The 21,222-nt window shown below is 45.8% G+C and overlaps 1 protein-coding gene across 1 annotated transcript; it reads left to right on the forward strand.

Annotated features, from left to right (window-relative positions):
- Window positions 1-124: 124 nt before the first annotated feature.
- Enc1 (ectodermal-neural cortex 1) lies at window positions 125-11,189 on the forward strand. The gene is made up of 3 exons (XM_027401665.2): window positions 125-557; window positions 3,999-5,812; window positions 9,960-11,189. Exon 2 carries the CDS (start codon window positions 4,012-4,014, stop codon window positions 5,779-5,781), a length of 1,770 nt encoding a protein of 589 aa, XP_027257466.1. The 5' UTR covers window positions 125-557; window positions 3,999-4,011; the 3' UTR covers window positions 5,782-5,812; window positions 9,960-11,189.
- Window positions 11,190-21,222: the final 10,033 nt, after the last annotated feature.

Here is a 21,222-nt window from a genome sequence, read left to right on the forward strand (position 1 = left end):
CTTTCCCCAGCTCCACCCGGTTCTGCCCGCACCGTGGACGCGCTTCCTCCCCCCCCCCCATGAGTCTCTTTGCATACGCGCCCCCTCCCGGGCGGACGCGCAACTTATAGCCCGGTGCGCCGTGGCCCGGCGCAGTCTGCTCCCGCAGCCTTAGAGCGATCGCCACCACGGAGGCGCTGCAGAGACCCAGAGCCGACGCCAGGCGGCCGCCCGCGCTCACGCCGCAGCCTCGCTCCCTCCCACCCTGCGCGCAGCCCGCCTTCCTTCGCGGTGCGGCAGCCGCAGGCTCACTCTCCCCGGGCTAGGCAAGCGCCGGCGGACGCTTGGCCCGGCCGGGGCGCCAGGTCCGCAGCTGCAGATTCGGAGGCCGAACTGCCTGCCAGAGCCGATCCGTGAGCCACTACCCCGGCGCTAACGCCTCTCCTCCCGGCACTCCTTTCTCCAGGGTGATCGCCACGTCTTCCTGGGACCGAGACGACCCCGCGTCGTCTCCCTGCCGGTGACCAAGGCAAGAATCCCAGTCTCTGGTTGTGTGCGGAGGCCAGTCTCCGACTGCTGTAAGTTTCCCCTGTAGCCCCAGACCTGTTGCGGGCGCCCGGATTTCAGGGGCGGGCGGGCCGCGGGGTGTGCTTGCGAGCAACCAGCCGGCGCCGGCCACCCTGCCTGCGGCTTAAGCCCAGGAACTGCTCTCGGGGCAGAACTGTCGCCAGGGCAGGATCGCGCTGGGGGAGCGACCTGCCTCCCCTCCGCGGTGTAACGCCCGGGCAAGTCTCAGGGACTGCGAGGAACCAAGTTGGGAGTATCATGCCGGCTCCCTGCAGCCTCCGGACAGCCCAGCGGGTGGGATCGGTTCCCCATGGTGCCGGTCCGGGGGACTGTGGGGACCACGCGCAGACCTCCTCACGGGGGGATCTGATTGCAGCCAAATGAATGAAAATTGGTTTCTGAAAAACTAGTTTCTTCTCCTGCAAGCTTTTGCCTTTTAGAGTGGCATTATTAATTTCAAAGGCTAGGAATTGGTGGGCGGGGTGGAGATGAAACAGTGAACTTGGACGTGTAATTTGGTGTCGCCCTCACTGGCATGTACAGCGTGTTAAACAGCGTTGCAAATGTTGTAGGGGACAGTGTGGCGAAGGGCTATTTTGGTAAACATCTTTATAGCGTTGTTCCACTGTTGTCAATAATGTGAGTCCTTGAGAACATTTGCCTGATTTCTTTTCTCGTGGGATTGAGATCAGTCTTAAAGCCAGGAGACAGGTGCTGAAAGCGTTGGAGGCAAGCAACCTGCGCCTAAGTGAACCGAAGTTACTGAACTAGGAGCCCTTTTGATGTTCACAGTAATAGCAGCCTTTTTCCCTGTCTTCTTTGTAGATGCGAGCTAAGTATATGTGTGCATTTTCTTGGCCATTTCCTTAGCATGCAAATTTATGTCTCTCGGGGCTTAAAAAACGTTGGAAAGAATGACTAATTTTATGCTGAAGGTAACTGCATAAATGATTTCTGTGGATGTTTTGTTGTTTGCATAATTCTAAACCAGAAAGCAACTTGCTTCCCTTGGGTCTTCAGGTGTATGTACCTTTTGTTTTAATCATACATGGTTACAGGATGTGAGATTTTGACAGTTTCTTTCCAATGGGATGAGATCCAAGATGACACTCTTCCTTCTTGCTTTCTGGGGAGTCCTAGAAAATACAGCATCGGAAACACAGGATGCAGAGTGTTGCCTATCTTGTAACCTAAGGTCTTTTGGACAAACGGTTTAAGTATACACCTGGTTGTGAACGTTGTTTTATGCCACACTGAATCTCCTGTTAATGGACATGTGCTCTGGCCCAGTGGGATTCCAGCTCATCTGGCAAACACTTAGATGCTTATGTTCCTTTCTTGGCTCTTAGCCAGAGAGGAGGCAGCTTCCTGAGACTAGGCAACGTTTTTTAGAGGTTTAGGCTTAAAATCTACCTGAAAATAACAGACTGTGCTCATTCTTTTAAATGATGTCCACAATGGTAAAGCATACAGGCTTCAAGGGCATGGAGTCTGACCCTTCATAAGCTTAGTGGGTTCACAGAGGGTCCCTTCAATGGGTCTGTCTTAAGAACTTTCCACAGGGTCTCCAGAGGGACTGGCAGATAGAGCCTTAGCTTGCATGGGTCCTCACCATCTTTCTCTCCCCTGGGAATTTCTGGGTGCTTTGCCTAGGCTTTGTAACTCTAGAGCTTTGTAACTTTGATGCTAACTTGGTTCCATTTGGCCTTGTTTACCCCTCCTGAAAAGTAACATTCCCAAGCCAGAGGAAAACAAGTTACATCACCTAAAGATACGGCCCCAAGGGTCAAAGGCATGTCCTACACCTACCTTTGTTATTTTCTGTGCCAACTTTCACAGCTGGTGGAGGGGGAATTACAGTTAGAGCTCATGAATCTGGTAAGTCATTTACAGTTATTAATAATTTCTGAAGCATAAATTAAAAAATAAATATCTGAATGATTAAAGGAAAAATAGCGGATTTCAGTTGTGCTGAAAGTTCTGGCTGTTTGCCTCAGAAAAGATACTGTAGCCAACTACATAAGTCTACCTCCCTGTCATAAACAACCTTTCCTGGGATCCCGAGAGGGGCAGGTCCTTAAGGCTTTAAGGACATTTAAAACAGTAGAGGGGTACTGTCAGAAGCAGGAGTTAATTCCAGGTTTCAAGATGGACAGTGGACATTTTCTAAATTATTGACAGCTAATTTTCTTACGGCACATACCTAAAAAGATAGCATTGGATTCCACCGATGCTAATTTTGATACTTAGGAAAGCACTGTAGTTAGCTAATAAAATTGTATAAGTAGCCCTACATTAACACTGTTTAAAATACACATAGGCACATGAATCTCTTTCCCTCTCCCTCTCTCCCTCCCTCCCTCTCTCTCTCTTTCTCTTCTCTTTCTCTCCCTTCTCTCTCTCCCTTCTCTCTCCTCTCTCTCTCTCTCTCTCTCTCTCTCTCTCTCTCTCTCTCTCTCACACACACACACACACACACACACACACACACCCCTACCCCTGTGTGCTTTTAAATTTACATAAAGTGGTGTTTGCAGTTTGAACCCCCCCATATGCAGGTGCAGCATTTGCAGGTACATAACAGTCCTGGTGATGGAGTGTTTAATCAAAGGGGGGTGGATGCATCCTTTGTTCTTGTGCCGGTTTTCCAAGAACTGGTATAGAGCAGGAAGAAAAGAAAAACAGCATGAGCTGCCTACTCAAAATATTCTTCCTTTTATGTGCCAAAGTGTCATTCTGGAATCTGTCCAGGTTCAGGAAGATGGGTGGTAATTGTGGCCAGAATCTATTTTGTGCTTTCACTGAGGTCTGCTGATCAATGTATGGAAATATTTACATTCTCCTGCATTTAGAGCTCTGGTGGCAGAGCTGTCTAGTTAGAAACTGTCTGTTTAACCTTTGTGTAAAAGTCTGACCTCTTCATGAGTTTGGTAGTTACATGTATGCAGAGTTTGGATCTTACCAAAGGAATTCTTAATAGAATTTCTAATTAGTAGGTGTTTGTTTTACACATGGCTTTATATTGCATAGGGCATTAAAGCCGGTGCCCTCCTGACGTTCTTGGCATTATGAGCGGGAAGCTTGGCATTTTAAGTGGCCTGGAGTGAATCAGCTGGCCTGGCGCTGGGAACCGAGAGAATGAGTTGGGCTTCCCTCAGCTTCTGCTGACTTACATTCTGGCAGTCAGGTTTTCCAAGATAAACCTGCTTATAAGCCATTACTCCCCTCCCCCCAACAGTATATGATTCAAATAGCTCAACAGTATTACAAGGAATGTGTTCCCTCCCAGGTAGTTCTCCCTGGCTTTGTTCTATAGCAGCCATACCCATCTCGGATCAGTAGTAGCAGGACAAACTAGGCTGTTTTCTTTGTCTAAGTGATTGTTGCTTTTGTGCTATGTCTGGGAATATCAAGAGCAACGTGTTCAATGGGTTTGTTTTGTTTTCTTTTAGGAGTTGAAACAAAATGTCAGTCAGTGTGCATGAGAACCGCAAGTCCAGAGCCAGCAGTGGCTCCATCAATATCTACCTGTTTCATAAGTCTTCCTATGCGGACAGTGTCCTCACTCACTTGAACCTTCTACGTCAGCAGAGGCTCTTCACCGATGTCCTCCTCCATGCTGGAAACAGGACCTTCCCTTGCCACCGGGCAGTGCTGGCTGCATGCAGCCGCTACTTTGAAGCCATGTTCAGTGGTGGCCTGAAAGAGAGCCAGGACAGTGAGGTCAACTTCGACAATTCCATCCACCCAGAAGTCTTAGAGCTGCTTCTCGACTATGCATACTCCTCCCGGGTCATCATCAATGAAGAAAATGCCGAGTCGCTCCTGGAAGCTGGTGACATGCTGGAATTTCAAGATATCAGAGATGCATGTGCAGAATTTCTGGAAAAGAACCTGCATCCCACCAACTGCCTGGGTATGCTGCTGCTGTCTGATGCACACCAGTGCACCAAGCTCTATGAACTCTCATGGAGAATGTGTCTCAGCAACTTCCAAACCATCCGCAAGAATGAAGATTTCCTCCAGTTGCCCCAGGACATGGTTGTGCAGCTCTTGTCTAGTGAAGAACTGGAGACAGAAGACGAAAGGCTTGTGTATGAGTCTGCCATGAACTGGATTAGCTATGACCTGAAGAAGCGCTACTGTTACCTCCCTGAACTGTTGCAGACTGTGAGGCTGGCCCTCCTTCCTGCCATCTATCTCATGGAGAATGTGGCGATGGAAGAACTCATCACCAAGCAGAGGAAGAGTAAGGAGATTGTGGAAGAGGCCATCCGGTGCAAACTGAAAATCTTGCAGAATGACGGTGTGGTGACCAGCCTCTGTGCCCGCCCACGGAAAACTGGCCATGCCCTCTTCCTCCTGGGAGGACAGACTTTCATGTGTGACAAACTGTATTTGGTAGACCAGAAGGCTAAAGAAATCATTCCCAAGGCTGACATTCCCAGCCCAAGGAAAGAGTTCAGTGCGTGTGCAATTGGCTGCAAAGTGTACATTACTGGGGGGCGGGGATCCGAAAACGGAGTCTCAAAAGATGTCTGGGTTTATGATACCCTGCATGAGGAGTGGTCCAAGGCTGCCCCCATGCTGGTGGCCAGGTTCGGTCATGGATCTGCTGAACTGAAGCACTGCCTGTATGTGGTCGGTGGGCACACAGCTGCAACTGGTTGCCTCCCAGCCTCCCCCTCAGTGTCTCTAAAGCAAGTAGAACATTATGACCCCACAACCAACAAATGGACCATGGTGGCCCCACTCCGAGAAGGCGTCAGCAATGCTGCTGTAGTGAGTGCTAAGCTCAAGCTGTTTGCTTTTGGAGGTACCAGTGTAAGTCATGACAAGCTTCCCAAGGTTCAGTGTTATGATCAATGTGAGAACAGGTGGACAGTACCGGCCACCTGTCCCCAGCCCTGGCGTTACACAGCAGCAGCTGTGCTGGGGAACCAGATATTTATTATGGGTGGAGATACAGAGTTCTCTGCCTGCTCTGCTTACAAATTCAATAGTGAGACTTACCAGTGGACCAAGGTGGGAGATGTGACAGCCAAGCGCATGAGCTGCCATGCTGTGGCCTCCGGGAACAAGCTTTATGTAGTCGGAGGATACTTTGGCATTCAACGCTGCAAGACTTTGGACTGTTACGATCCAACTTTAGATGTATGGAACAGCATAACCACAGTCCCGTACTCACTGATCCCTACCGCGTTCGTCAGCACCTGGAAGCATCTGCCTTCTTAAAGTACAGCATCCTGAAGAAAGTGCGTAAGAGGTAAGAAAGCAGAGCTGGAGATGCAAGGGTGAATTTCAGCAGGGTAGCCTAAGTTCAGAGGATGTGCAATGAGATGTATTGCTTGTTACCCATCCGAAGTTTCATAGAAACTATAAAAAAGAAAGGCTTTTCACCCTTACAGGATAACTACTGTGCTAGCCACCACTGCAAACGCCCTGCCAACAGAAACCAGTGGTTCTCAGCCATCATGGAACCTCAGAATCTCGCAAAGAGATTTGCAGAAACTGCCCATTCTAGAGACTTTGCTTTTATTTGGTCCAGGTGGAACCTAAGCATCAATACTTTTTATATGCCTTTGTGTTTTACCTGCATGTCTGTGTGAGGGTATTGGATCCCCTGGAACTACAGACAGTTATGAGCTGCCATGTGGGTGCTGGGAATTGGACCCAGGTCCCCTGGAAGAGCAACCAGTGCTCTTAAACTCTGAGCCATCTCTCCAGCCCCACATCAGTACTTTAAAGAAAGTTTCCCATTAGTATCCGACCAGTTTGGGAACTCTAGGCGTACATTAGTAATTCCAGTTAGTGGTTGTGAAATGTCTTGTGTTCCTAGAACAGGACCGTATGCTTCACTCAAGCATCCTTTTGATGCTCAGAACAACCCCTGGGTGCTATTCTTAACCTCCCTAGTCAGGTGAGCAAGCCTGGTGCCTGTGGAGCATCACTAGTAAATTGTCCAGCATCACAGACCTCAGCAAGTGGTCAACCTAGTCAAGAAATCCACTGGGCAGTCTGACTCTAGAACACAAACACTTAGTGTGTAATCAAGCTGCTGCCTGGTAAACTTGAACTTCATCTTGTTATCATGCCAGGGATACTGGGTTGCTGTTATGATTTCACATCTTCAGACCTTTCTGTTCTTAATAGGCTTCTAAAAATACTGCTTCAAGTTTTTCCTATTTTATTGACTCAAATTGTGTATTTACTTATTTAAAATGTCCTCCCCCGAGTACACGCATCTTTTTAGGGCATGGAGGATAGTCTAGGTTGTTCTCATTGAAAGTGGTGTTTTGTGTAGATATATTCAGCCACCCCAGCTTCCCTAACTGTGTCCTCAGAGTTGTTCAGCCTGTCTGACCCTATGGCTGGGACCAACAAAAGTTGTATCTTATGTCATATGTCTGAGTATGCAGTAGTTGCCCCGATACATTAGAGTATGTTACACTCTTGGTTCCAATAAGGAATCAGCTTACATAGTTCTGTGTCACTGTGGCTGCTTGGCTCCTGTGAAGCATCCTCCGAATTGGCCCAGGGATTGCCTCAGCATGTATGTCTTAGTTAGGTTCTTGTTCCTGTGATAAACCCCATGACCAAAAGTAAACTGTGAGAGGAGGGCTTATTTCATCTTACATCTTAATCAGGTAATAAATAGTCACTGAGAGAAATCAAGGCCAGAACACAAGGTAGGAAACCTGAAGCAGAGGCCATGGAGGAGTTCTTATTGGCTTCCTCATTTAGTTTGCTTAGCTTGCTGTCTGTCAATCCTAGGACCACCTGCCCAGAGGTAGTCTGACCTTCAGTGGCCTGGGCCCTCCCACATTGGTCATTAATCAGGGAATTGTCCAAAGGCATGCCTATGGGTGATACTAATTGAGGTTCCCTCATCTCTGACGACTTTTGCTTTTGTCAAGTTGACAAAACAAAATAACAATGACAAAAAACTGGCTTAACACAGCACTAAGGACATGCTACTTTATTTGGATGATTCCTGGGCTCACTACTAAATGTAAGGGAAGAAAATAATGCCTTAGAGGAGGAGCCTCAGAGCTTTTGACTCTGCTTTTCTTAGGGTGTCACACACCTTTAAGGGGGTCTGTGAAAGGAAAGGGGGCACCTCAGAGTTGTAAGCTCAACAGAGGGTTTTCATTGTATTTTCCTTTCTTTCTCCACTTTTAATAGCTCATTTACAAGCACTGAAATTGGTTTCCCTTTCACATTTCACCATCATTGTTTTCAACCCTTTGGCTGTCTACTCCAGCCTGTCCCAGCCAGCAGAGCCTTGTTCCCTGGGCATGAGATTCCTCCAGAGGAGCAGCACACCGACAGCAGCCCACACCAAACTGGTTTTTGCAGCCTTGCTGGCATCTCAGTAATCCAGAATAAACAAACGTTCTGCAAGTGGTTATTTCATTTGAGATACAGTTGCATGACTCAACTCTCAGGCAGGTCTAAAGAACCTCCTAGGCAAAAAGCGTTAATTAACAGACGCAAAATTGAAGAGTTAGTCCAGAACTGACTGTGTGTGTGCAGTAGACCTGGAAAAATTGCCAGGGATGGTGGAAGTATGTCCAAATTGGCCATTGGGAGAATAGAAAGTCAGAGAGTGAAGGTGAGGCAAGAAGAGGGGTCCACACATTCGATCTTTCTGGACTTACGACTGCCTTTTTGTTAAATGAGTGATTTTCTTTATTTTTTATTTTATTTTTACTACGATGTCCAGAAAATGTCCCAATTCGGATGGGCAGGTGGTGAAAACAGCCTGGTCTAGCCCAACTCCAGCCAATATTACAGGCTTTTCCTGTAGTAAGACCTTGCTCTGATCTGGCTGGAGTTCAGGCTGTATGTCCTGGGGACATTGCGTTCCTTTGATTATCAGCTGTTTGTCATTTCTATTCTTCAGTTCGGGTTCCTTTTTCTAGCCCAGAGTGAATGTGTTAAATATTTGAACCTAATCACTTGCTTCCGGTCCCTGGGAGACAGAGCAAAGAAAATGCTGTGTTACATGTGAAATAGCACCCTCCACCCTTGACACCCTGGACAGGAGAGTCAGGCACATAAAAATTGAACCTGATAGGGCCAGCTTGCTGCTTGTAAAGGGTGACATGAGCCCCTGATCAAAGCTATTCCTTAGTTTCTGACAGGAAGTACGATGGTTTAAATTTCTAAGTTTACTATACACAAGATGGAGTTAAAACACAAAGCTGGGTGGAATGGCATTCAGACGCTCCTTTGGGTGCCAGCACGAACCTCCAGCCCGAGTCCTCTGATTTTCAAATGCTGGTGCAAAATGAATTCATCCAGGGTTAATAGAAGCCTTCCCAGGTCAGAAGACTCCCCTACTAAGGAGATTTTAACTGTCTCCTGCTCAGTCAGTGGGTGGGAAGACAAAAAGGAATATTCTGATTTTCTTGTAATTTTGTGGTGTCTTATGGCCTGACAGGATGTGGACTTCCGTTTGCTTTGTTTCTTCCTTGAGAATTTGCCCTCTCGTAATTTCTGTGAGAGTATGCCGAGTCTTGAGTTGTTAAATATTACAGGATGCATTCTTTTGGCCTAATGTGGATATACAGGTTGCAGGGAGGCGGGACTGTGGGATGACACCGAGGGCTAAGGAATGTCTTGAAGGCTTGAATCACTGTTAGACAACAGCCAAAAGAAACAACTAGGAACTGACTCACACTTCTGAACACACAAGCCAAAGAGAAGAATTTGCAATTAATGAGTGGTCCTGGAAAAACTCCCTTTCTTCATGCTTGTAGCTGGGGCTCCAATGAGTAGTGGATGCATCTTTAACTATGGCCACCTTCTGTCTCTGAGAAGTCTTGGATTCTTTATGATCAGTGGGCCTAGGGGCACATCTTCTTCTCTTGACATACTAGTGATTGTGTCACAGTAGCTCTCTTTGCAAGCATTGAAAACAGAAGATGATAACTCACTAGCATGGCCATGTGTAGGCTTGATTTTGAACATACTCATGTTTAAGAAAGGAAGGTCCTTTGAACACCATTATTTTTTTTCTATGCTATTTTATTTTATTTTTTAATTTTTTTTGTGCATTGGTGTTTTGCCTGCATCTGTGTGAGTGTTGGCCCTCCTGGAACTGGAACTATCATGTGGGTGCTGGGAGTTGAATCCAGGTCCTCTGGAAGAACAGCCACTGTTCCCCAGCCATCTCTCCAGCTCCAGACACCATTGTTTTGTGGGCTGTCCATCATCATGGTACCAATCGAGTGTGTGCATTTTCTATAGAACTTATAATTCACACCTTCAGGAGTGCTATTGCCTAGCTCTGCCCTGAGTCTAAATTTTTCTAAATTGTGTGCTTATTAGCAAATGTCTTAAACCATGACATATCACAAATCCTTCATACCTTTGTGTTTTGTTTTTTTCTTTTCCTCCTGTTTTAGCTCACTCTGACGCACTGCAAGACGAGATGAGGTTTCTGATTTGGAGAAGCCAAGTTTAATGATGAGAAAGAAAAACAGGAGAAGTTGCTACAGGACTCCTCGAATACCATCAGCTGCACCTTGTGAACAATCTTTAAGTGGACATGAAGGAAGGGGTGGGGGGAGGGGGGATTTTTCAATGCAAGTAGCACATGGTTTAAATATGAATGACAGAGCTTGTGATCTAGTCCTTGTCTGGTAATTGTGGATTAATGTCAGCGTTAATCAGCCCCTCAAAGGGAGAGAAAAGCTGGGCTTTTCCCTTGCTGTAGCTCATTCAGTGTTTGATTTCCATGGCTCCACCATTTATGTGCAAGATTTGAAATGGTTGTCAGCTTCCTCTGAGGACTGAGCTTGAAGCCTCCATGCCAGCTGCTGTTGGAGACGCAAAGCCAAGCATGGGTCAGGAAGGAAGCTGGCCTGGCTGACTGAAGAATGGGAACCCCAGGACTCTCAGCTCATCTTGAAGGGGTTGCGGTCCCCCAGGAACGCCTGTGAACAATGGGGACATTGTTGGTAGCCGTTTGGTAGATGCTCTTTGCTATTTATAAGTGACTTTAAACCTTCTCTTGGCTGTTAAGAAATGTGTTCTAGATTTAGCTATTTATTGTTTGCAGCCTGCATGCTGAGACAGTGCTTACGTTGTCCTCACGTGTGCGGGCGTGTGTGGATGCTCGTATGTTTTGCACATTTTGTAGCTGTTGACGTGCTTTGCTGCACAAAAAATGAAAACTTTGGAGCTATAATTTGGAGGATAAGTAGAGGGCGGGTGGGGGAGGGGTGCGTTTTTGAAATGTCGGGACAGAGACAGATTCCAAGACGGAAACTTAGATTACATCCCAGAGGCAGAGAAGCCACAAAGTCACCGTAGCCAGACCACCCTTTTCTGAGGTTTCTTGGTCACACTGATGGAGGGTCTCCCAAGAGCAGGATGTTGGTCTGTCCTCCTTCCTCCTGTCTGTCTGATTTACCTGACTTTGGTCTTGGCTGCTGACATTTGGAAAGGACCAAACTTACTTTCTAGTATTTCCCTCATTTGTGTAATATCCTGAAACCCTAGGGAGGTTCTGCAGAACAGTTCTGTAAATAGGGCCCAGGTGAAGACATTGTCCAAAGTTTATTTATTTATCTATTTATTTACCCTAGGTGAATAACACGGCAATGGGGACAAACTAAAATGTGTCAGAATGTGTCGGCGTAAACAAATTCACTGACCACATTGCTTGGCCTGCTCGTGGCTCTTAGACCTTGATTTAGAAAGTGTTCAAAATTCTCCCAGGAAAACATCCATATTGATACAATGTACACTTTAGTGTTCACTCTTAGATACATGTTTAAAGAGCTGTTTGGTCACCAGTGCCAAGGATTCTAACTGTGGCTTGTGGAGAGGTCTTCTGCTCCTGTTGGGATCAGTTGTGAATACTTTCTTTGCCCCTCCAAGTGCTTGTTTCCCAAACATGTGCGGTGATAGGTATTAGTGCTATTACACAGTGGGCACTTCCCCCATGTCTGGGGAAGACCAGAACTTGCAACTCTGCCTGCTTTGATCCATATTTCTCACAGTGCTGTATTTAAAAAAAAAAAAATAGGATTTAAGACAGATAACCACCTTTACATTGTGAATGTGTTTGCCTTGTCTAATGACAATTCCATAACATTTCTCTCCACCATAGTACTTTAGGCTAGTTGTACTTGTCCGTCTGTGCCATAAGTAAGTGGACTGTAGTTGGACCAAAATAAAAATGAAAGCCTTGCAGACCATTCTGGCAGTCAGTTCCTGGTCCCTCGATGTATTCTAAGCAGTGTAAGTGTCTGATTGTACCCTGGTAGCATGGCCAGTGTCCCTTCTGTAGCTGTCCCAGCTCTGTAGTTTACGATGCAAATCTGTCTCAAGATCTGTGTGTCACTGCTGCTTCTGAGAGCAGGGAGGATTTTCTGCAGCTGTTTCGAAGTTGTGGCCTGCCCTTGAATCTTCTATTAATTACTATGTGAGCCAGAGGGAGCTGGGTGGGCCCCGGCTGGCAGGGGAACTTTCTAGACTCCCGCTCTTTTAATTGATGTAGGCATTTGGGCTTGCTACTTGACCGTTCTCACCCTATGAAACGTCTCACACTTTGAAGCAAATACAATTCACAGCACAGTACACACAAAAACCCTGGCATAAGACAGGGGAGGTTCTTCTTATTTTGTGAGCTGGTTGCCGTAGAAACGGATAACAAAGGGCAGCCTTCCACTTCTGGTATAATGGTGGAGCCCCTTTTCTCAGGCTTGACACCTGTCTGAATAAGAGTGATTAGAGCTGCATAATATCCCTCTCTCAGCTATTGAATATGTGGTTCACGTACCAAACCCTGTAGAAGTTAGAAAATGTTCGTGTGTTGTATGTTCTTGTTTGCTACTACTACATTTTTGAGGTTTTGTAAAACTGTTATTTTTTTTTCACGATGTGAAACTGAAGGTCAATAAATTATTAGAGATTTTCTCTTCATTGTATGCGTGAAGTTTTATTTGACAGCAACGTAATTTTAAGCATTAGGAATGTGTTTTCTCATTTAATCAAAATGAAGGTTATTTCAAGTGTTATCTGAATGTTTTATTCACCATTCAATACCTATTTATAAAAGTAGTTTTGCACATGAAAATCATTTCTCTCCCTCCCTCCCTAGCAGGGAGAGAATTTGTAATTTCTCAAATGTAGACAAGGCTGACCTTGAAGTCCTCTCCCCTTTTCTGCCCCTGAGTACTGGGGTTGTGGGTAGAATCTCTTTCATCATCACTTCCGTGCATCTTTGTATTAGAATCTAGACTTTGTTTCTTGGTGGGTTGTACTTTCTAAGAGAGCTCTTACAGGAAGGAGTGGAGCCCGGCCCTCCCCATCCGCTTACATGGACTTAAGAACTGAAGAGTGTATCCATCCTTCTGTAAGGGTGACCTGCAGGCACACTGCTGCTTCACAGTGGCTTCATGTCACGATGCTCTTTTGTCACTTGGGCTGGGCCCCTGATTGTCCCTGTGTGCAGAGTAATGTTAGGCACAGTCTTCCCTGGCCAGAAACTAAGTGCTACCTAATTGGGACTCTAGGAGTTTCAGGATCAGACATAATGCAGTTATGGCTGCTGGATTTTGACCAAGGTGCCAGCAGAGGCCTTGAATGGACAGAAGGCTCAGTTGGTTCCATGCTGGGTGAGGCTGGGGTACAGCCAAACTTTTGGAACAAATGTCAGAGCCTTCAGATTCCAAAGGCAGAGTGTATATGACCCATGGAAACCCAGTGGTTAACACAAGTATGACAACAGATGACAGGGAGGAGGGAAAGTTGGCACAAGTTGTTGAGTGCAACTTGGAAGAGTAGAGAATAATTGATAAGGAGCTTGTTATGGACGGAACTTTTCAAATTATAAGTGTGCAAGCCTGTGTGCCTGTGTTCACAAGCCTACAATGTACACATGTGTATGCATGTGGCGTCCACTCTTTCTTCAGATGGTCTTTCTCACTGGCCTGTGATTGACTAGGCTAGGTTGGCTGTCCAGTGAGCTCCGGGAGTCTGCCTGTCTCTGCCTCCCCAGTTCTGGGATTACAAGCACACACCACCTGGCTTTTGAAGTGGGTTCTGTGCTTGTATGGCAAATACTTTACCAACTGAGCCATGTCCTCAGCCCTGGGCAGATCTTTTCCCTGTATCTCGGCTGGAATACATGATCAGGTTACAAAGATACTTCCTATTACTAAGTTTTCTCTGCCTTTGGACACCAGGATCAGCTCAAACACAATAGTTCGAACAATTTCTGGATGCATGGCAGCAATCTGCCCACAGTGGTGAAACTGGTGGTGCCTGGAACACCACCACTGTAGGCTGCCAAGAGTCTGACATGCTTCTCTCTACTGTCTTCTTGAGCTTGGACCTTACTTAGTTCTCACGATCACTGCATGGCAGCTGTATCTCACAGCATCATATCTGCTTTCTGAGGATTCAGAGTGGATTTGAAGAGGAAAAGGCATGCCCGAGTAAGTGTCTTTTTCTTAGGATAGTAGTAGTTTGCCTAATAGGCTCGTATGGAACACTTAGCTTTTAATCTCTTGGTAAGAGGTAAGAGCTAGGTCACATGAATTTACTAAGCTAGAGGCATGGCTAGGAAGAGAAATCCTTTGCTATGAGTATTGCACTAGCTCATTTCACCTCTAAGGAGAAAGAGAACTGATGATTGATGGGTACAGGTTGCCCACTGTTGTAGGTGGGGTTGTCTATCACAGTGAATAACCAGAGCCATTGTAAACCACAGCTCTGTAGATAAGTGGTGTCTGGGTACCATGATGAACTGGGGGATGCTAGGGATGTGCTTGACAGGCACTGACTGAGCCACAACAGGCTTACTAGATACATGGAGAGTCATTTCTCCACACAATATAATGAATTTGAGAAAAGCAACAAGCTCATGCCTGGTGCATAGAAGGGTCTCAGTGACATTCAGTTGTTGATTTGTAACAGAGTTGGGAGAAATACACACATGTATTTCAACGTTAGTGTCTAGTCTGGCTGGTGGTATGGGTCTGTGCACCCACTGTCCTGATTCATCTGCATGGCTACCCTCCAGAATAGCCTCTGTGATTACCTTTCCACCCCCAACCTGATAAATGGAACAGGTTTGGAGTGATTATATAACTTGTCCAAAGGAATAGGGGCCCTGGATTTCCAGGAAAGCTTGCTGGACTGTCCTGTAGGCCCAGGAATGTGAAGGGGAATGACCTGTGGAACTGAGTTTGATAATAGTGGAACCTCAAGACTGACTTGATCCATTGTGTCCTGAAGATTGGGCTTGGTGAGATAATCGAGGAGGCCAGCAGCTGCTGAGCCTGCCTGGGCATGAGGATGAAGAGGCAAATGGAAGGTGTCTATGCCATGTCTCAAAAGAATCCTGATGATGGATGCACAAAGATAAGGTTGCAGAGGAGAGAATGTAAGTGGAACCCAAGGAGGTTGATGTGTATACTTGGTAACTTACTGAGCTTCAGTACCCTCACCGTTTGTACATTCCTATTTGTAAAATATTTACTGAATGGATGAGTATGCAAATAGAACACGGCCTGATCATGGGGGGTGGCAGAAAGCCAAGTAACTCTCCAAAAAGTAGCCTCAAATGCTGCTGGAGAGAGAGCTCAGTTGGCAAAGTGTTTGCTGTGCAAGAAAGTTCAATCCACAGTACTCCAGTAAGGGGCACTGAATATGCTAGCCAGTGCTGGGGAGGTGGAGACAGGACCATCCCTGGGGCTTGCTGGTCATCAGCCTAGCACACTTGGCAAACACCAGGCTAGTTAGAGATGTATCTTAAAAAACCAAGGATGTATGCTCATGAGGAATTACACCAGTGGTTATTCTCTGGCCTACACACACAGCCTCAGATGGCCAGTACTTGATTAATAAATGACAGGTTCCAAAGTTTTCATTTTTCAGATAAACCAAAGAAAGCCAAGTGTATGTTCCTAACCAATTACTGCCACTGGATGCTGGCATAGTGGGCCCACCTGCTGCCTCCCAAAGCCCATGGGCTCCATTCAACCCCAGCCTTTCCCTACCCGACAATAAAGCCTTCCCACTCGGCTTCCTTTGAGTTTCTGCCAGGGACAGTGGCCTGCTCCCTTGCTGTGTGTGACAGCTCTGAATGAGCTGTGTTGCTTGTTCTCATTTCACTGGCTGTTTTTTTTTTTTCTATAGACAAATGTTTGTTCATTAAAATAAGTAAATATCTCAATAGATGAGTTCCCATAAAAGAAATGAGGGCCAAATTGTGGGTTCTGGACAAGCTAAGGAGTTCAGAAGGTTGTTGCTGTTGTCCTGAGTGTCTGGGCATATAAAGTGTACACAATTCCTAAAGCATGAGAAAAATGGATTATAAGTTAGTGGGGTTGAGAGAAGGGCATCTGGCCTGGCACAAGGAGAGTGGTTGCTTTGTTTGGGAGTGTTTTTGAATAAAGTGTGAACACAAATAAGTTTTACAACCACATTCATAGTGCACAGGGATGTATGAATGAATGCAAAAACTTAGCAGCTAATTCCTGGGCTGGTCTGCCTCGAATCTTAAGTGCTCTGCCTGTCTGACACGTACTCAGACTTAGCCATCTGTCCTGCACTTGAATTTAATCAGAGACAATGCATTTCAAAGCTCTGTCATTTGTCAGACTTTGGAAAACCCTAGGTTCAAGACCCAACTTTTAGAGGGTGGGAGGATTGTGCACCTTGACATGACTGAATTAAAAGCAATTTTACTAAGTAAATGATAAACCGACTGTAGTCATGTCCTGCTTCACTCACAGCCCAGCTTACTTTGTGAGTCTTCAAAAACTGAAGGAGACAAAGTTTCTGTCTTGCTCTCTAGTCCTGTTTCCTAGGCATCCATAATCTTTATCTCCTTAGAGATGGGCGACTGTGGTAGGGGAAAGGCAGTTGGAGTTTCAGCCAGTCTTTCACTAATCCCTTGCTGTGTTATCAGATGATTTGCTTTGTTACAAGTTATTTTACAACTACTTGTGTGAGAGAGTTGGAGGTAAACTGGCTATCTGAGGTTCACCCCTCCCCCACCCAGAAGATGCGTCCAGTTCCTTGGTAGACATGACAAAGCAAAGTGCCAAGAACAGTGCCTGTTCCCTCTGAGACTGCACAGGATGCATGGCAAGCTTTAAATGCCTTGTCTTTAAATCACCCATGGATACTCTGGTGAGGGGAACCATTTTGAGAGAACCTAGAAATCTTGAAATAATTGATATATTTGGAGGGTAGGAAGGTGAAAAGAAGAGCAGAAGAAAGCTTGGGGGTATGTGTCTGTGGGTGACGGTCCTCTTGAGGCTCTTTTCTAGTATTTTCTGAGAGTTTACCATTCAAGAGACAGAGGAGGAGTCAACCACCACCCTTGTTCAAAATAGTATGAGGTCTACTAGTCAATCCACAGACTATATTTTTCATTAAAATATCTCAATTAAAAGGGTTCACAGAAATGAAGTGTCTATGAGTCAGGCCATTCTGAAGATTAGAAGGGATGAAAACACAGTTTGGGTACCAAGATAAACCTAGAGAAGTATAAGAATGAAGACTTGTAGATGAGGGAGAGAATGAAAAAGACAAAATTGTTCTTGGAATATTATGGCTAGGGAGGAGGAGGGGAATAGAGGTGTTGGGGAAATGGAACTATTCTGAATGATATGAAGTAGTGGGCACATATTAGCACATTTGTCAAAACCTGTAGAACACACGACATCAAAAGCTAGACCTGTGTGTCCCTAGGACTGTGGATGACAGTGATGCACCCCCAGTTGTTACAAATGTAAATGAAACAAATGGACCAGGTGTCCATAGAGAGGGTAGTCTGTTATCACTCCATGTTGTTGCAAACCCAACTATTCTGGAGAGATATCTGATAAACATTCCAAACAAATGGCCCAAACCAAAATCCCATGAAAATATGGAACTAATAGGAGGCTTGTAGAGATTTGGCATAGATCATTTGGTCCACTAAAGCATGGTGTGTGTGGCTGCTCTTGGCCACTAAGTCCGAGTATTGGCGAAAGCCTGGAGATTTGGATGAACCACAAGACTCCTGGTCCTTTTCTGAGAGAATGTCTCCCACCTTTATTGTGGAGCAGCCTTATATACAAACTTACAAAAACCCAGGGTCAAAGGGTTCACAACAGGATATTGATCGAAGTGGGGTGAGGTCAGGAAAACAGGAGGTACCTGTGGTTATGCTGGAAAACAATTTTAGAGACCCCATGGGGGCTGGGTTCCAATATCTCCCCCTTCTTTATATATAACAGAACAGTTATCAAGTAAGGACTATAAGATTTTAACCATTGTATCTTAGTGTTACTGTAACTATCTATCTTTAACTCCATCAAAGACCATAGAAGGATAATATATAAACTTTAGAACTGACAGAGACATCTTGCTTCATAGACAGTCACCCAAAGTTTCTTGGTAAGCTTGGGGCATCCATCTTTAGCCTACAGGCCACAATGTATCTGGCAGACTTCTCAGCAAAGCAGGAAATTCTAAACTGTCCACCTGCATTGGCAGTTTATCTGACATCTTTTTTCTGTGTCCTGTAGAATGTCTGGCATACTCTTTCATGAAGCAGGGAATTCTAAACTGTCCTGCATTGGCAGTTTGTACTCCTCCATGGAGCAGGAACTCTTTAGGCATTTTCCTGTGGGTCCTGCATGTCCAGTTTATAAAGCAACAGTTAAACAGTCTAGGCAAGAGTAGCTTCTTGCCCAAATGGCTGGTCTTGCCATGTCAAAGTCAAATTCTATAACGAGTTTCTTGGATGCCCATCTTCCTCTCAGATATAATTGGTGTGCCAGGAGCAGTTGTGTCTCACTGTCAAGAAAACCCCAAACCATTTAAATGCCATATTTTCTATAGATCTTTGAAAGGTTTGGAAATATCTATATATCTAGAAAACCTAACTAATATCAACAAATGAAGAACCATTCCAATACAAAGTATCATTTCTATATCATATTCCTCCTTTTTCCTTTTAAAAGTGATTGACTGTGACCACTACCATTTCTAACTGACCAAATTTAAATGAAAACAAATATTCAGATCACCTGGGCCACTGCTTCAGGGGGTCCTGCCCCATGAAACCATACCAGCCTGGAAGGAATCCACAGCTCTTCTCCCTCCATGGGAAAAAAAGCAGAAATTTCCCTCCCAAGTAACCTGTACTTTAACAACTGTTGCTCCTTCCCCAGCAATTAACGATTTAAGACAACACAATAGCATTCTTTTGTTAACAGTCACACATTTACAATCACACTTCATACACACATGTGTGGCCACACCACACATACAGAACATACATACATCTTTTGAACAAAAGTGACAAAGGAGAGGAGGTGTCAGGGATGGCCATGCTTACCATAGCTTGGCATCTTTGGAGGGTCTTGAGGACTGCCGCATCTTTGTCCATTTCTGTATGGTCTTTTGTAGGGCCTGGGTCTTTTCTTCATCTATTTTGACATATTCTCCTTTCTCATCTGATGTGACAGATGATATGGATGGACTCTTTTATGGAGCTGGGTTGTTAGTGCCACTGGGTTCAGGGGATGAATACATTGGGCTCTGCATAGGGACATAATTCTCCTCACTGTCTCCGGAGTCTGTATTGGAGATGGAACGGTAGTACTGGGAGGAGCTGTAGTTAAAGGTGTGGTTGACCGTGGACCAAGACTTGGTGACAGGTGACTTGAAAGGGAGCTCATTGATAACAGCGTAGTACAGTGTCTATTGCCCTGGGCAAGTTTTTGTGCGGCTGTGTCACTCTCCTGTCCGGTGCTCTGAGAGAAGCTGGCATTCCTTGCATTTTATGCATTGGTGCAAGTGTTGATACTCCTGAGGTGCACTGGTGGACAAGGCAGGCTGGATGTGGCTTGGCACAGGTAGCTGGCTAGAGTGTGAAAGGGCTGAGGACTTTCTTGCTCAGAGCAGGTGATGACTGGAACTGCTGAATTCAGCTGGAGAAGAGCAGAGACTATGACTGACTGAAGAAAGGTTTCTCAGGGCATCAGTGCTCTCTTTAGTCTGACTGAAGCTGAAGATCTGGAAGATGCTCTGGACCCACATATTCATGTCAGCCTGTCTCAGCCACGAGGTAGAAGGTGTGCTCATTGGTAATGATATCAACATAAACCTCTTTTGGAGCTCTTGTTTGTTGAAGGTCAGGGTTCTTCCAAGCATAGCGCCCCAACTTTTTCTCAGGAGGCAATTTCTCCAGCCAGCCTGTGCAAATATTAGGAAGAAAATACACACCTACCAAGACTTTCTTGTAATCACTGCATACATCCAAGCAGAAACAGCTTCTGTTCTTTGTTGATAACCAATCACTTGTCTGCGCCACTCAAAACTGCCCCTCAAACACTGTATTCACTTCTAACTGGCTTCTTTGTCCCCCAGGACTCCAAACGTATTTGAGCAGCCACCAGCTGTGTGATTGACTGGATCTCTATTCCAATCCAACTCTCTCAGGAGTTGAGGCACCCCTTTTCCACTGCCTTTACAATCCAACTCTCCTAGGAGTTGAGGTACCTATTTTCTAGTACCTTTTGCCAATCCAACTCTCTTAGGAGTTGAGGTACCTATTTTCTAGTACCTTTTGCCAATCCAACTCTCTCAGGAGTTGAGGCACCCCTTTTCCACTGCCTTTACAATCCAACTCTCCTAGGAGTTGAGGTACCTATTTTCTAGTACCTTTTGCCAATCCAACTCTCTTAGGAGTTGAGGTACCTATTTTCTAGTACCTTTTGCAATCCACCCTCACAACTCCTTAATTGCTTTCCAGTCTTCTGAGGGTGATCTCTCAGGGTCCCCTTTCTTTCCCGGTCTCAGTGAGGTCTCCACTTGTGGCTGCTCTTGGCCACTAAGTCCGAGCCTGGAGATTTGGATGAACCACAAGACTCCTGGTCCTTTTCTGAGAGAATGTCTCCCACCTTTATTGTGGAGCAGCCTTATATACAAACTTACAAAAACCCAGGGTCAAAGGGTTCACAACAGGATATTGATCGAAGTGGGGTGAGGTCAGGAAAACAGGAGGTACCTGTGGTTATGCTGGAAAACAACTCTGGAGATCCCATGGGGGCTGGGTTCGAACAGGTGTGTGTGTATCTATTACCTTGTGTGCATGCCACGTCCTGGAAACAGAAAACACCTCCTGTGATTTCGTAAGACACAGTTGGTCTTCCACCGAAGACCCTAGAATCTCTGGTGTGAAATGAGGATGTTCCGCATGCTAGAAAGCCTCTTGGTATTTGGTAGCCCGTACGCAGTTTCAGGAGATGACTCTGGGCCTGGGAAGACCAAGGCAGGACCACTGGAGAACTGGGACTTTTCCCTTGCTATCTGGGGAGCATGAGTGCTACAGGTGAAGTGAAGCAGCAATGCCCAACAAGCCATCAATCACACCCATAAAAAAGTGTCATAAAACCCCAAATGACTGGATTCAGAAGGCCTTCAAGACCCCAAATCAGGTCAGCACCAATGGGAGCTCAAGAAGTAGAGTCACTTTGGGGAGCCCCTTTTGAGGGCCTTACCCTGCCTGGGGAGTGGAGGGGGGATGGCTAGGGGCAGGTGGGATGTTGGGGGGGGAGGGAGAGGGAGAAGGGATTGACATCTGCAGCAAGCTTGTTTCTAATTTGAACTAATAAAATAAAATAAAAATTAAAAAAAAGAAGTAGAGTC

This window comes from Cricetulus griseus, chromosome 2 (genome assembly GCF_003668045.3).
Source record: "Cricetulus griseus strain 17A/GY chromosome 2, alternate assembly CriGri-PICRH-1.0, whole genome shotgun sequence".
Classification (NCBI taxonomy): Eukaryota; Metazoa; Chordata; class Mammalia; order Rodentia; family Cricetidae; genus Cricetulus; species Cricetulus griseus.